This window comes from Sapajus apella, unplaced genomic scaffold, assembly GCF_009761245.1.
Source record: "Sapajus apella isolate SASKATOON/1434 unplaced genomic scaffold, GSC_monkey_1.0 scaffold51, whole genome shotgun sequence".
In the NCBI taxonomy this organism is placed as follows: domain Eukaryota; kingdom Metazoa; phylum Chordata; class Mammalia; order Primates; family Cebidae; genus Sapajus; species Sapajus apella.
The window spans coordinates 10054657-10069948 of NW_022436991.1; the positions used below are offsets into that span (position 1 = coordinate 10054657).

At 45.9% G+C, this 15292-nt stretch overlaps 1 protein-coding gene across 2 annotated transcripts; it reads right to left on the minus strand.

Moving 5' to 3' along the window:
- Nucleotides 1-3238: 3238 nt before the first annotated feature.
- Nucleotides 3239-14102, minus strand: NDUFAB1 (NADH:ubiquinone oxidoreductase subunit AB1). 2 transcript variants are annotated; one of them, XR_004258199.1, is made up of 6 exons: nt 13879-14102; nt 8647-8769; nt 6802-6889; nt 5103-5202; nt 3897-4014; nt 3239-3313 (listed from the first exon to the last, which is right to left on the minus strand). XR_004258199.1 is itself a non-coding variant. In XM_032242953.1 (5 exons), the coding sequence occupies exons 1-4, from the start codon at nt 14044-14046 to the stop codon at nt 5111-5113; spliced, it is 471 nt and encodes a 156-aa protein (XP_032098844.1). In that variant the 5' UTR covers nt 14047-14102; the 3' UTR covers nt 3852-4014; nt 5103-5110. The 2 variants fall into 2 exon arrangements, 1 of the variants encoding a protein (XP_032098844.1); XM_032242953.1 differs by lacking the exon at nt 3239-3313 and having other exon boundaries at nt 3852-4014.
- Between the last annotated feature and the right edge of the window lie 1190 nt (nt 14103-15292).

Consider the following 15292-nt stretch of genomic DNA (forward strand, 5'->3'; position numbering starts at 1 on the left):
TGCTTAACACAGAGTGGGTACTTCATTGTATGTGGAGCAATGAGTGCACTTGCTATTTGGGGGACACAGAAGACTGAAGCAGCTCCACTGGAGATATGGTGGGGATGGCTGGAGATAGGGCTGGGACCGGGTCATGACAGGCTTCACAAGCCACCGTTCCCCAGTGGGAATGGTGTGCAACAGAGGCACAGATCCTCAGAGGTGTTTTCAGCAGCTATTAAACACCATATGCATACAATTCCATTTACCCTGTTCTTGAATTCATGCATGCTTAATACTACATTTGGCCAGTTTGCTGCCTACTTATAGTGGCACAGAAGTCTCAAAAGAACATTTTGGCTGGGTGCAGTGGCTCATACCTGTCATCCCAGCACTTTGGGAGGCCAAGGTGGGCGGATCACCTGAGGTAGTAGTTCGGAACCAGGCTGACCAACATGGTGAAACCCTGTCCTACTAAAAAAAAATACAAAATTAGCCAGGCGTGGTGGCCCATGCCTGTAATCCCAGCTACTAAGGAGGCTGAGGCAGGAGAATCATTTGAACCCGGGAGGCAGAGGTTGCAGTGAGCCAAGATTGTGCCATTGCACTCCACCCTGGGCAACAAGAGTGAAACTCCCGTCTCAAAAAAAAAAAAAAAATTCTGATAAGCTCTTAGAGCAGAAAGAACAAAAAGGCTTTTGCTTTTGTTTGAACAACCAGACCCTAAACGGCCTTGGGGATGAATGATCTGTGTGTATGAGATTCAATAAATGTCCTCCCTCATTCTGGCTGCTTTGGGGCTTACAGTGGCTACTGGATGACATGAATGGGCCGTTTCACTGCAGGCGTCTGGTGAAGATAGTAGCAAAGCAGGCACTCAAGTGGCAGTACAGTCAGACTTTGTGATCTTAGGCAGACACAATCACAGACGCTTTTTCTGGCAAAATGTACAGCTGCCATGGGATTTTAAATAGAACAACTTGGGGACCATCGCCAAAATACCCCCAGTGTTAAACTACAGACGTTTAATCAAAGGAATGACACAGCCTGTTTATTCCCTATTGGATCACCAGTGCCTAGTTAAGTGCTCAAGTTTTTTTTTTTTTTTTTTTTAAAAGACGGGTTTCTTCATGTTGGTCAGGCTGGTCTTGAACTCCCAACCTCAGGTGATCTGCCCCACTCCCAAAGTGTTGGGATTACAGGTGTGAGTCACCATGCCTGGCCTCAAGCTATTGTTAAATAAATGCAGTTGTAAAAAACGAGGAAGTGCCTTATCCTCCAATTTGGCAGTTTTCCAAGATATGTTGCTAAGTATTGAAAAAAAGAAAAAAGGCCTAGTACAATGTATGATTTTTATGACTGAAAAGAATATGCTTTCTATTACCAAAAATAGTTTTAGTATATTTAAACTATATTTAGTATATTTAAACTAAAATTAGTTTTAGTATATTTCTATTACTGGGGGCCGGGCGCGGTGGCTCAAGCCTGTAATCCCAGCACTTTGGGAGGCCGAGGCGGGTGGATCACGAGGTCAAGAGATCGAGACCATCCTGGTCAACATGGTGAAACCCCATCTCTACTAAAACTACAAAAAATTAGCTGGGCATGGTGGCGCGTGCCTGTAATCCCAGCTACTCAAGAGGCTGAGGCAGGAGAATTGCCTGAACCCAGGAGGCGGAGGTTGCGGTGAGCCGAGATCACGCCATTGCACTCCAGCCTGGGTAACAAGAGCGAAACTCCGTCTCAATAAATAAATATTTCTATTACTGGGTCCAGGACCTCACACCTGTAATCCCAGCACTTTGGGAAGTGGAGGCAGCAGGATCTTTTGAGCCCAGGAGTTTGAGACCAGTCTGGGTAACACAGTGAGATCCCATCTCTACAACTAACTTTAAAAATTAGCAGTGGTTTGCCTACTTGGGAGGCTGAGGCAGGAGGATGGCCTAAGCCTGGGAGGTTGAGGAGGCTGTAGTGAACCATGATCATGCCACTGCATTCAAACTGGGTAACAGAGTGAATGTCTCAAAAGGAAAAGAGGTTTTCATTTGACCCAGCAATCCCATTAATGGTTATACATAAAGGAATATAAATCATTCTATACATTCTATAAAGGCACATGGATGCCTATGTTCATTGCACCATTATTCACAGTAGCAAAGACATGGAATCAACCTAAATGCCCATCAACTGTAAACTGGATTAAAAAAAAAAAAAAAGTGTGTAGGCTGGGCACAGTGGCTCTCACCTGTAAGCCTAGCACTTCAGGAGACCAAGGCAGGCAGATCACTTGAGGTCAGGAGTTTGAAACCAGCCTGGCCAACATGGTGAAACCCCGAAACCCCAGCTCTACTAAAAATAGAAAACAATATCTGGGTGCAGTGGCAGATACCTGTAATCCAGCTACTCAGGAGGCTGAGGCAGGAGAATTGCTTGAACCTGGGAGGTGGGGGTTGCAGTGAGCTGAAATCATGCCACTGCACTCCAGCCTGGCAACAAAGCAAGACTCCGTCTCAAAAAAAAAAAAAAAATGTGTACATGCATGCTCTCGCATGCACACACACCCACACACCCCCCATGGAATACTATGCAGCTATAAACAAGAATGAGATCATGTCCTTTGCAGCAACATGGATGCAGCTGTATCCTAAATGAACACAGGAACAGAAAACCAAATACCATGTTCTCACTTGTAAGTGGGAGCAAAACATTGAGCAAACATGGCAGAAGGGAACAAGAGGCACTGGGGCTTCCTGGAGGGTGAGCAGAGGATGAGGATCCAAAAAATATCCATCGGGGCTGGGTGCTATGGCTCATGCCTGAAATCCCAGCACTTTGGGAGGATGAGATGGGCGGATCACCTGAGGTTAGGAGTTCAAGATCAGCCTGGCCAACATGGTGAAACCCTGTCTCAACTAAAAATACAGAAAATCAGCTGGGTGTGGTAGTGGGTGCTGTAATCTCATCTCAGCTATTTGGGAGGCTGAGGCAGGACAGTCACTTGGACTTGGGACGTGAGGGTTGCATTGAACTGAGATTATGCCACTGCATTCCACCTGGGCAACAAGAGTGAAACTCCATCTCAAAAAACCCATCGGGTACTATACCTATTACCTGGGTGATAAAATAATCTGTACACCAAACCCCATGACACACAATTTACCTGTAACAAACCTGCACATGTACCCTTGAACCTAAATGCTGAAAAAAAATATATATATATATAATCCATTAGATTCTCTGCTGGCTGAGGGCCCCTCACCTTAGTTCCTCTGCCCTGAAGACACTTCTTACTATAGGCTTACTACAGGACTTTGGTTCCTCTTCCCCCCCAATACTAGAAACATCAGTAAGAGAGCAATTATTTTGATGTAACTCTCAAACTAAACCTCATCAAGAGCTAGGCAATTCGTACATGTTATTTACATCAACCCCAAGGAATCAACACAGTGCTAAGAGTAAAGGGCGGAACTGATATTCAATGTGTGACAAAGGGACACAATGTCAAACTGACCTTCCAGGAGGAAAGAGAGCCTCCATTCTCCAGAACTGTTAAATTCTATTAATTTGGAAAGGGATCTTTAGGACAGGGATGAAAAAGTAGTCCCACATGCTGTTATCAGCTGACACATCTGATAATAAGCTAATGAAAACTAAAAAAAAATTTTCTGAAACAAAAAGTCTTTTTCCATGAATGTATTTACTCCTGACACGAAGGAGGGGAGAGAGCCTTACTTCAAGTACACTGCTGGAGAACCCACTGTTTTTGACGTACATGAATACCAATGACAAATGAGACAGGCCTTTACAGATATTAAGCAATGGCAATAAAAAAAGCACTTTATAGACATCACTGAAAAACTGAAGACTGAGGAAAATGTTGGTTTTATAGATTTATTTTCAAAGAGAAAAACACTCACACAATTTAAATACAAGTCCCTCCGAATTACTCTGTCAGAGCCAGCAATAATGCCGAACTGTGTCCTCACTGCCATTCATCAGTATCATCTGTGTCCTCTCTCACCAAAGCTAAAGGGTCTGGAAAAGACAAAGGAAGTTCAGTGTTATTTTTGGTGTATTCTTACTAATGGTAAGTGACATCTTTCAGGTGCTAAAAATGCAGCATCTGGCTGACCACAGTGGCTCATGTCTGTAATCTCAGCACTTTGGGAGGCCAAGGTGGGCAGATCACCTGAGGTCAGAAGTTCAAGACCAGCCTTGCCAACATGGTGACACTCCATTTCTACTAAAAATACAAAAATTAGCTGGGTGTGGTGGTACACGCCTGTAATCCCAGCTATTCAGGAGGCTGAGGCAGGAGAACTGCTTGAACCCAGGAGGCAGAGGTTGCAGTGAACCAAGATCATGTCACTGCGCTTCAGCCTGGGCAACAGAACAAGATTCCGTCTTTAAAAAATAAAAAAGCAGTCACTAAAAGCTAAAGACACTAATACAATGTTTTAATTCAAAAAGTCTTAATTGATTATTCTAGAACCCAAATAACAAGAGCTACTATTTACTGAGAGGCTTCTTTACATCATTGTATTAAGCTATATACATACTGTCTTCAATTTTGCCTTCACAAAAGCCCCAAGTAGGTCCTGTCATTACCCCCAGATTATGTATGAGGAAACAGGCTTACAGAGCTAAGCAGCCTACCTGGGACCACCAGCCTTACAGAGTGTGGCAGGGCTGAGAATAAACTTGGATGTCTCTGACTCCACAGTCCATCCTCTTACCTGTCAGGCCTCTCTTGCCTAAGAGCCAGGTCACCTCAGTGTCTTACCCAGCAGGCTGGGCTTGCTTTGAGTAATTGAGGGAGACAGAGGTTTCCAGGTTACCCTGCTCAGTACTTTGTATAAGACTCTGCTTTTGTTAGAAGAGCTGACAATCAAGGGAGTCCTGTCTAGGAATGACAGCTCTCAACCTCTCAAAGATAAAGATCACCACCTGGGCTGGGCCCCTTTGAGTGGCAGACAACAGAAAAGGGATTGCATTTTGTAAGTAGTGAAAAGTCTCTGTCAAGCATTTCCATTTTCTATTTCTTCTTGAGTTTCCTTTATTGAAGAACCACTGACAGATTAAACCTATGGGTGAACACCATTTTTATAAGTCTAATTATTTACCTGATACTTTATTCATATACATCCTTCTTATCTGCAATGTAATCTACAATTTCTTGTGGACACATTAACTTTTCCGCATCTAAATCAGGAATTTCAAACCCTAAAAGAAAAATATACAATGTGAGAGAGAAAAAAAAAAAAAAATCCTTTAGAACGGAAAGCACCTGACCCTTCTACAACAAGTATATAAAAAAATTCAGCAACCTTGAATCCCGTTTAGGTGGTGGGCCAGTTAGGTTCTAGACAGTGTGCATACAGGTTGGGTACCATGTTTCAGAGGTATGTATGTTTGTCTGAGATAGAATTCACATAATAGGAAATTCCTCTCTGTATATATATATATATGTAGTTTTTAGCATGTTCACAACATTGTGCAGCCATCACTACTGTCTAATTCTAGAACATTTCATCACCCGAAAAGAAACCCAGTGCCCATCAGCAGTCCCTCCCCATCCTCCCTACCCCTGGCAACCACCAGTCTACTTTCTGTCTCTGGATCTGCCTCTTCCTGACATTTCACGTAAACGGTATATAACTCTGTGTCTGGCTTCTTTCACTCAGCACATTCTCAAGGTTCACTGTGTTGTAACACGTCACACATGCATCTTTTTTATGATTGTTGGTTTTTTATAAACGGCTGGGTTTTTGATAGTTAGCTTACTTTGGGCCAAACACTGTGCTGAGCATTTTACACATAACCTCTGATTCCCCAGCAGTCCAAATCCTGGGGTTCCTACTATGATCACCCCCACTTTACAGCTGAGGAAACAGGCTTTGAGAGATAGTTACATATCCAGGCTCATACCTAACTAAGCTCAATTCTAGACCTGGTACTCAAACACTAGGCAAAGGATTCCATCCTAGTCAGCACCATCTGTGAGGAATGTTAACTAGGCCCTGCTCTGTAGAAGAGCACAGAAGTCCCTTGATTTCCTATTCAACCAATTCATCCAGAAACAGCCAGGGAGCCTTATAAAGGTCTCACTTGCACAACACACAGTCCCAAACTTGGAGTGTGCATGTAAGCCATGATAGGAGACCAAGGCCAGAGGGCTCTGGGTGCGTCTCTTGTTCGGGCACACCTCATTACAGCTAGTGCTCGACTTACGACCACAATTGGTTCCGACAGACCGGTCGTAACACGATTTGGTCGTAAGTTGAGTGGGCTATATGCACGCAGAGATGGCAATGCTGCCGGAAGCTGGTCCACACTGTCGTACGCCCAGCTGGGCAACATTTGCGCTGCCAGACGTGGAGCAGTCGTGGCTAGCGATTGTGGTCGTAAAGTCGAACGATCGTAAGTTGCATAGGTAGTAAGTCGATCAATACCTGTACTTCCATCTGGCTTGTGTTACCCAAGCTCATGAGGGGCTGACGTGTCATCAGCAGGTGTTCCAGGGAGGCTTTTGCCCTGGACTCAGTCCCCTGGAACCCTCTCTAGTCATTTCGCTCTTGGGACCACACTGGGCACTCTGCTGGGCTTGTGCTAAGTGCTTTCTGAATAAATGCACCATCCCTAAGGCTTACTTCACCTGATGGTAAGTGGGCAGGAAGGTGTGTGGGTAGGGCAGTGGAAGCTACTGTTTCTATTAATACTTAATTCTAATTCCAATTCAGACTCCCAGCATTTCTTTCAGTTTAATCCACCGAAATAAAAAATCACAGTATGTAGATACGAGACTGAGCCTGCGTGCATTACCAAATTCGTCTTCCATGGCCATGATAATCTCCACTTGGTCCAAACTGTCTAAGCCCAGGTCTTTCATAAAATGAGAATTTACGGAAAGCTGCAAGAAAGGAGCACCAAACACACAATTTAGCCCATGAATGCATTTGCTTCCCAAGGTAACAGGGTGGTACAATGCCACTTAATCACGATATCCAATTTTTTTTAATAAACAGAGGCCATAACTGACATTATATACGTAACCTGTGCTGGTATGTACATGGTTTGCTTTATCATATTCAACTTTGTTTTGAAGTGGTGAACAATATATACACAGCTAATGAAGGATTTCACTGAATATGGGTTTTTTTTTTTTTTTTGCTTTTTTTGAGACAGAGTCTTGCTCTGTCCCAGGCTGGAGCACAATGGCATGATCTTGGCTCATTGCAACCTTGGCCTCCTGGGTTTAAGTGATTCTTGTGCCTCAGCCTGCTGAGTAGCTGGGACTATGGGCACATGCCACCATGCCCAGCTAATTTTTTTGTATTTTTAGGAGAGACAGGGTTTTTTGGCCAGGCTGGTCCTGAACTCCTGACCTCGGGTGATCCGCCTTCCTTGGCCTCCCAAAATGCTGGCATTATAGGTGTGAGCCACCGCGCCCAGCCCAAACTGTATGTTTTGCTGAGATCTCTGATTATTGTTCTGAATGACATCAGAAGTTTGGGTATTTTTGCTGCCTTACTGACAACTAAGGCCTAGACCCCACACCTTAAGCGGCCTGCCTCAAAAACAGCAGACTACTATAAAATGCAGGCAGTTTCATGTTACAAAGTGTTTACTACCACCCTGCCTTTAATTTAGACCTCAGGATCACCAGGAATGATTCTTCAAAATCCCGTATCAAAAACAAACTACCCTACCTACACAACAGATTCAGTTTTTGTTGTTGCTGTTAGACAGTTTCACTCTGTCACCCAGGCTGAAGTACAATGGTGCGATCTTGGCTCACTGCAACCTCCACCTCCCAGGTTTAAGCAATTCTCCTGCCTCAGTCTCCTGAGCAGCTGGGATTACAAGCGACTGCCACCACACCTAGCTAATTTTTGTATTTTTAGTAGAGACAGGGTTTCACCATGTTGGCCAGGCTGGTCTTAAACTCCAGGCCTCAGGTGATCTGCCCGCCTTGGCTTCCCAAAGTGCTGGGATTACAGGCGTGAGCCATCGCACCCGGCCAGATTCAATTTTTAAAGAAGAAAATTTTAAAAACCTTCCATATCAGAAAAATTCCAAGTTAAAAATGCAAGGATCATTTACACTACACTGCCACCTGTGGGGTTTTTTTTTTTTTTTTTGAGACAGAGTCTCACTCAATTGCCCAGGCTGTAGTGCACTGGCACAACCTCAGCTCACTGCAACCTCCACCTCCTGGGTTCAAGTAATTCTCCTGTCTCAGCCTCCCCGGTAGCTGGGATTACAGGTGCACACCACCACATCCGGCTAATTTGTGTATTTTTAGTAGAGACAGGGTTTCACCATCTTGGCCAGTTCGTCTTGAACTCCTGACCTTGTGATCCACCCGCGGCGGCCTCCCAAAGTGCTGGGATTGATTATAGGTGTGAGCCACCGCACCCGAACCCACTTGTATTTTTAAAAAGGGTGAGATATACCTACATATAATATACACACATGTGTATACTTCTTAATATACACATTGAGTATTTCTGGAAACACACATGAAACTGGTAGCGCTGGCTGTCTCCCAGAATGAGCCTGGGTGGCTGGGAGCCAGGGAGATTTTTACTGAGTATCTTTCCCTTTGCATTTTGTACCATGTGATTAAATACTCTAAAGAAAAAAATTCAAACCACCATCAGTTACCTTCTCTGGGTCAATCTTGTCATAGAGTTTCAATACGTAAAGAACACGGTCCTCGATGCCCGCTAATGTCAACGGGGGTGCTTCGCAATACTGGCGGCACAACTGTGTAACTCTACTCGGAACCTGGAGAGAAGGCAGGAAGGAAACACTGTCACTGAACAAAAATGCCTCTAAATCAGTGCACAAATCTATAGGTAACTTTCACAAAACTTTTGGGACTTTAGGGAACCCACATCATCTGATTCTAATTGTGGCCATTAGGACACACCAAGTTGCAGAGCTTGGTAGTCGCAGAAGCCCTAACAGTTCAGCAGCATCTTAGGCCTCCTTCCCGGGAGTCAGGACTGGCCCCTCTGCCTCCTGGGTTCAACCCTCAGGCTCTGGACATTCATCCTGCTCTGTGACATTAACTGCCACTAAAATTGTCTAGTGCCTGCAGAAATGCCTATGTCTTCTCATGGCATCTTCAGCATCCTGAGGCCTCTATAGGGTGCTGCCACCTTTAATTGGCAGACCCAAGTCAAAATAACCCACAAGGAAACAGCTGTCATGGTAAACCCAAAGGCAATTCAAACTGAGGACCATACACCAGAAAGGTCTAGTTTGGCTCCAGCAGTTATCTCCCTAACTTCAGCCAGGACAAAGAAAGCTGGCCACCCAGCCAAAGAGGGGGATGAGGGAGCTTACAGTCATTACATTCCAATCTATTTCTCTTCCAGAGAGGCTTGCCTCATGGCCACCAGCCAGACCATGAGCCCTTCTGGCCTCTGCCATGTTAGAACAATATGTCACGTTATCTCTGGTATTAGTTGGCTCAGTGTTTAACTAGGTATTAGGGTCTTGACCAGATTTCATTCAACAAATGTGGAATGAGCTGCAATCACAGGTCGGGGCTTTAATGCTGTGGAAGGTACCCTGCAGAACAAGAGAAAACAAAATAGGTATCTGGCAGTTTTGCTCAGTACAGGAATCCCTAATCTAAGTTGGTCTGTTTACCTCCTGAAGTTGATTTTAAGTCCAAGGCTTGGAGTTCTTAAGGCATTTCCCTATTGAAAGTGGGGCTGTTTGTTAAGGCTCAGGTCCCCGACACTCACAAAGGTCTACGAAAAATCGTAATATACACTGCCCAGGGAACCAAACCAGTATAACCTCTATATAAGAAACATTAATCTTGCATAAAGAACAGGTATTAGGCCAGGTGTGGTATCTCACACCTGTAATCCCAGCACTTTGGGAGGCCAAGGTGGGCCAATCACTTGAGGCCAGGAGTTTGAGACCAGCCTGGCCAACATGGTGAAGCCCCATCTCTACTAAAAATACAAAAATTAGCCGGGTGTGGTGGTGCATGCCTCTATGAGCCCAGGAGTTCAAAGCTGCAGAGATGTGATCTTGCCACTGCACTCCAGTCTGGGTGACAAAAACCTTATCTCCAAAAAAAAAAAAAAAAAAGAAAAGAAATAAGACAAGGCATGAAAGTGCAGTGCCTTTCTATGTAAGAAGACATTAGCTCATGTTAGGAGATGGTACACAGATGACAGGTTCCGAGGCTACGAGGAAGGGCCTTAAGGGCCATAATAATGGCCTGCGACTTTGTCTTAATGGGAGATGAATGACACAGATAGAGCACAGCCCCGAGTCCATTACAGTCATACATTATCAGTCTGGTCCTGGTCCCAGTCCTGGAATAGCTAGTTTTTTTGTTTTGTTTTGTTTTTAACACAAGTGCTGTCTTCATATGGGTACCATACCCCACAGAACTGCTGGAAATTCTCTTTGTGCTCCAGCTGCTGGACAGTGTGGATTCAATACCTGCCTGGATCAAGTATAAGACTTCCAGGCTGCATTTTAGGTCACTGCCCTTGTTTGTTTGTTTTTTTCCCCCCTCCTACATTATATTTTATGTCACCTGGTATTTTTATACTCAAGAAAGCTGCCTTAGCTTCTTTTGGGAAAAAGGGTGTAAATGAATAACTAGTTGCTCTGGAGTTGGCATAGTGGATGGATGTGAGGAGGGGAAATTTCACTGCAGGGAATAGGTAGCATCAGCAATGGTCCAAATGAGATCAACAAGGGCTGGAGGTGGAGGCCTGGGATATACAGCAATAACAGAAACCAAGAGTGAAGAGGTAGTCCAAGGAGCGTGTGTGGTAAAAGAACTCTGGAGCCTATCAACATTTAAGAGTTAGGCACACCAGGTGTGATGGCTCATGCCTGTAATTCCAGCACTTGGGAAGCTGAGGCAGGAGGATCATTTAAGCCCAAGAGTTCACAACTAGCTTAGGCAACATAAGGAGATCCTGTCTTTACAAAAAAGGATAGACATCAAAAAATTAGCCAGGCGTGGTGGCACATGCCTGTAGTCCCAGTTACAAGGCTGAGGCGGGAGGACCACTTGAGTTCAGGAGGTCAAGGCTGTAGTGAGCCATGATCATGTCACTGCACTCCAGCCTGAAAGGCAAAGTGCCAACAAGGTAGGGGGACAAACCAACCAAGGGAGAACAGTGTCCCAACAGCTTAGCGAAGAAGACAGCAGCAGAGAAGGAGCCGGCAAGTTGGACATAAAGGCTACAAAGTGTTCAATAAAGATGTAAGCTAATGTCTTTCTTTTGTGTTCATCTCTGCATCTCTCAACGGTTAGCATAAGTTCTGGCACATAAGCTGGCCCTCAATATCTTTGAATGAACTTAGTCAAAACCACTTTGTAAATATAAATAAAATTATTTCTCTGCTGTATATGCAAGCCAAGCAGCCACAGTGGAACATTTCTGAGCTCATTGCTATTCAAAGCATGGTCCAAGGAACACCAGCAGCAGGATCTTCTGTAAGCCCACTGGAAGCGGAAGCTCTCTGACCCCTTCCCAGACCTGAATCAGAATCTGTATTTTAACCCAATCGATGAGAATCAGTACTGTGAGAACAAGGACAATCACTTCACATTTTAGCCTAAAGTTGAAAGCAATCTTAGGAACCAGACAATCATCAATTCTACCTACTGCCTTTTTTTACTTTTATTTTTTTTTTGAGACAGAGTCTTGCTGTGTCGCCCAGTCTAAAGTGCAGTGGTGTGATCTCAGCTCACAGCAACCTCTACCTCCCAATGTCAAGCAGTTCTCCTGCCTTGGCCTCCCAAGTAGCTGGGACTACAGGCATGCGCCATCATGCCCAGCTAATTTTTGTATTTTTAATAGAGACAGGGTTTCACCATGTTGGCCAGGATGGCTTCGATCTCTTAACCTTATGATTCACTCGCCTTGGCCTCTCAAAATGCTGAGATTACAGGCATGCGCCACCACGCCTGGCCTACCTACTGCTTTTTTAACCCTTAATTTCAAGGTGACACTTTTCATCTTTTGATACAGCCAATAGTGTGATGCCCAATGAATTAATCCATTAAATTATCAGTGAATATCAACACTGACTTCACAAAAGAAACACCTGATGACTTCTAAAAATAGTTACCTAGTATTCACCTCTAGATTCTGTCCATTTGGCCTGGGCTGGCTTATTTATTTATTTGTTTAAGATGATCTGCCTCCCAGGCTGGAGTGCAGTAGCACGATCTTGGCTCCCTAAAACCTCTGCCTCCTGGGTTCAAGCAAACCTCCCACCTTAGCCTCCCGAGTAGCTGGGACTAGTCAGGAGGCATGCGACACCATGCTCGGCTAATTTCTGTATTTTTGTAGAGACGGGGTCCCAACATGTTGCCCAGGCTGGTCTCAAAGGATCCACCCATTTCAGCCTCCCAAAGTGCTGGGATTATAGGCGTGAGCCACTGTGCCTGGCCAGACACACTTATTTTTCACACTAACATGCAGTCAAGGTTGAAACCACTATTATCTGAAGTCCATGACTTTGAAAAGGGGTTTCATAACCTGACCTTGGGAGTCTATCCTACCTTAAGATGGTTATTTTCATTCTTAACTGGACTTCAGAGTCACCTGGAGAATTTGGACAACAACAAGCCGGGTGCAGTGGCTCATACCTGTAATCCCAGCACTGGGAGGCCCAGGTGGGCGGATCACAAGATCAGGAGTTCGAGACCAGCCTGGCCAATATGATGAAACCCCGTGTCTACTAAAAATATAAAAACTACCCAGGCGTGGTGGTGGGTACTTGTAGTCCCGGCTGCTGGGAAGGCCGAGGCAGGATAATCGCTTGAACCCGGGAAGCGGAGGCTGCAGTGAGCCAAGATCGTGCCACTCCACTCCAGCCTGGGAGACAGATTGAGACGCCATCTCGAAAACAACAGCGACGACGATGACAACAGCAAAAGCCGTGCCAGGGCCTCATCCCAGAGGAATAGTTCAGGAGGAAGGGGGAGGAGCAAGTCTTTTTTTTTTTTTTTAAGTTACCCAGGTAATTCGAATCTGCAGCTAGGTTTGAAAATCACTGCCTCCTGGCGTTTCAGCCTCACGCAGATTTCATCAGCTTAAGCTATGTACTACAAGGTGCAGTCGTTCCTTGGTATTAACGCAGGAAATTGGTTCCAGAACCTCTGATTATAGCCAAATCCTCACACATTCACGTCCTGCAGTCAGCCTTGCAGAATCCGCTGATAGGAAGAGCTAACCTTCCTTACATGCGCGGCTGCACATCCCGTAAATACTGGCCGCGTTTGGTTGAAAAAATCTGCTTATAAGTGAACCCGCGCAATTCAAATCCTTATTGTTTAAACAACACCTGCTCTTGTTTTCTAGAATTACTTCCAGGAGTCCTGGACACTGGCAAAAAGTGGCCGCAGGGAAAAGTAAGAATATAACTGCAGGGAGAGAACTGCTCTAGAGAAGACCGTAGGCCAGTGTGGCTGCCTCTTTGCATGCTGTTACCATTACAACACGGTGACCACTATTTTGAGACCGCAGGAGGTGCTCTACCCGCATGAACTGATCTAATGCTCATTGCTACTCCGCAAGGTAGAGACCAGGATCCCAATTTTGCAGATGTGAGCGAGGATGGAAGACTCGTCCAAAGTTTCAGTAAGCGGCAGCCAGCACTGGAACCCAGAGGTGCTGGACCTGGGTTCCAGTCTCTGCTCTTGCGCGTTATTACGAGGTCACCCAGCCTCCTGACAGGGGTCAACTAAATACCGTTAGGCAGCGGGGCTGGGAGCGAGCTGGCTGCCCCCCTGGCCACCCCCGCCTGCAGCTCGCTCAGCCGGGATGCCCGGCCTCCACTTCCACCGGGGCCGATCCCTGACCCCTGCCAATCCCCAGCAAAGTCACCGCGAGTCACCTGCGCGAGCGCCGATGCTGGCTGCGAAGGCCCGGGCTTCGTCCGGGTCCCCGCGGAGCACAGAGCGGTGCTGAAAGGCTGGGCGGCGGCCAGCATGGAGACCCGGGGCAGCGGCGCGAAGGCCGCAGGCAGGCGGCGGACACAGGAGGAAAGGACACGAGACGCCATGGCTACGCCGACCCAGGATGCACTGCGCCCCGCCTCCGGCCCAGGATTCCTATCCCGCAGCGCACAGGCGACGCACAGAGCGGCGCTGTCGGGCAACGCCGACAGTAGCGGCCCCTGGCGGCTCCTGGAGGCACTGCGCCCTGAGAGCGCATCCATGTTCGCAGGCGAACATCGGCTTGGTACCAGAACTAAACTGTGCAGATGCCGCGTCTTTCCCTAAACACTGCTCATTGACACGAGAAAGCTATCACTTTTTCTCTGAAAGTTCTGAAATACATCTATTTAAACGTTAGGGGCCGGGCGCAGTGGCTCACGCCTTTAATCCTAGCACTTTGTGAGGCCAAGGCGGCAGGACTGCTTGAGCTCAGGAGTTCAAGAGCAATCTGGCCAACACACCAAGACTTCGTTTCTATTACAAAAAAGATTAAAAGAAGAGAAAAAGGTTTTGATTCCATGATTCTTCCACAGGTATTAACATTTATGGAGGCCGGGCACGGTGGCTCAGGCCTGTAATCCCAGCATTTTGGGAGGCTGAGGCGAGCGGATAACAAGGTCAGGAGTTTGAGATCAGTCTGGCCAACATAGTGAAACCCCATCTCAACTAAAAATATAAAAATTAGCCGGGCGTGGTGGTGGGCGCCTGTAGTCCCAGCTATTCTGAAGGCTGAAGAGGGAGCAGGCGGAGGTTGCAGTGAGTCGAGACTACAACATTACATTCCAGCCTGGGTGACTTGACTCTTGTTTTTTGACTCTGTCTTATATATACATATATATATATATGTATACACACACACATATATATGTGTGTATATATATATATATGTACGTATAAACAATAGGCAAAAAAAAAAATTTTCTTTTGAGACCTAGTCTCACTCTTTGCCCAGGCTGGAGTGCAATGGCGCCATTTCAGCTCACTGCAACCTCTGCCTCCCAGGTTCAAGTGATCCTCCTGCTTCAGCCTTCCAAGTAGCTGGGATTGTAGGCCCGTGTCACCATGCCTGGCTAATTTTGTATTTTTAGTAGAGATGGGGTTTCACCGTGTTGGCCAGGCTGGTCTCAAACTCCTGACCTCAGGTGATCCTCCGGGCTCAGCCTCCCAAAGTACTGGGATTACAGGCATGAGCCACTGCACCTGGCCAAAAATTTTTTAAATAAAATAAAAAATATATTCTAAGAATGTTAGGCAAATTAATACTTAGAGCTTGGGATAAAATTTCCAATGATTGGCTGAGTGCGGTAGCTC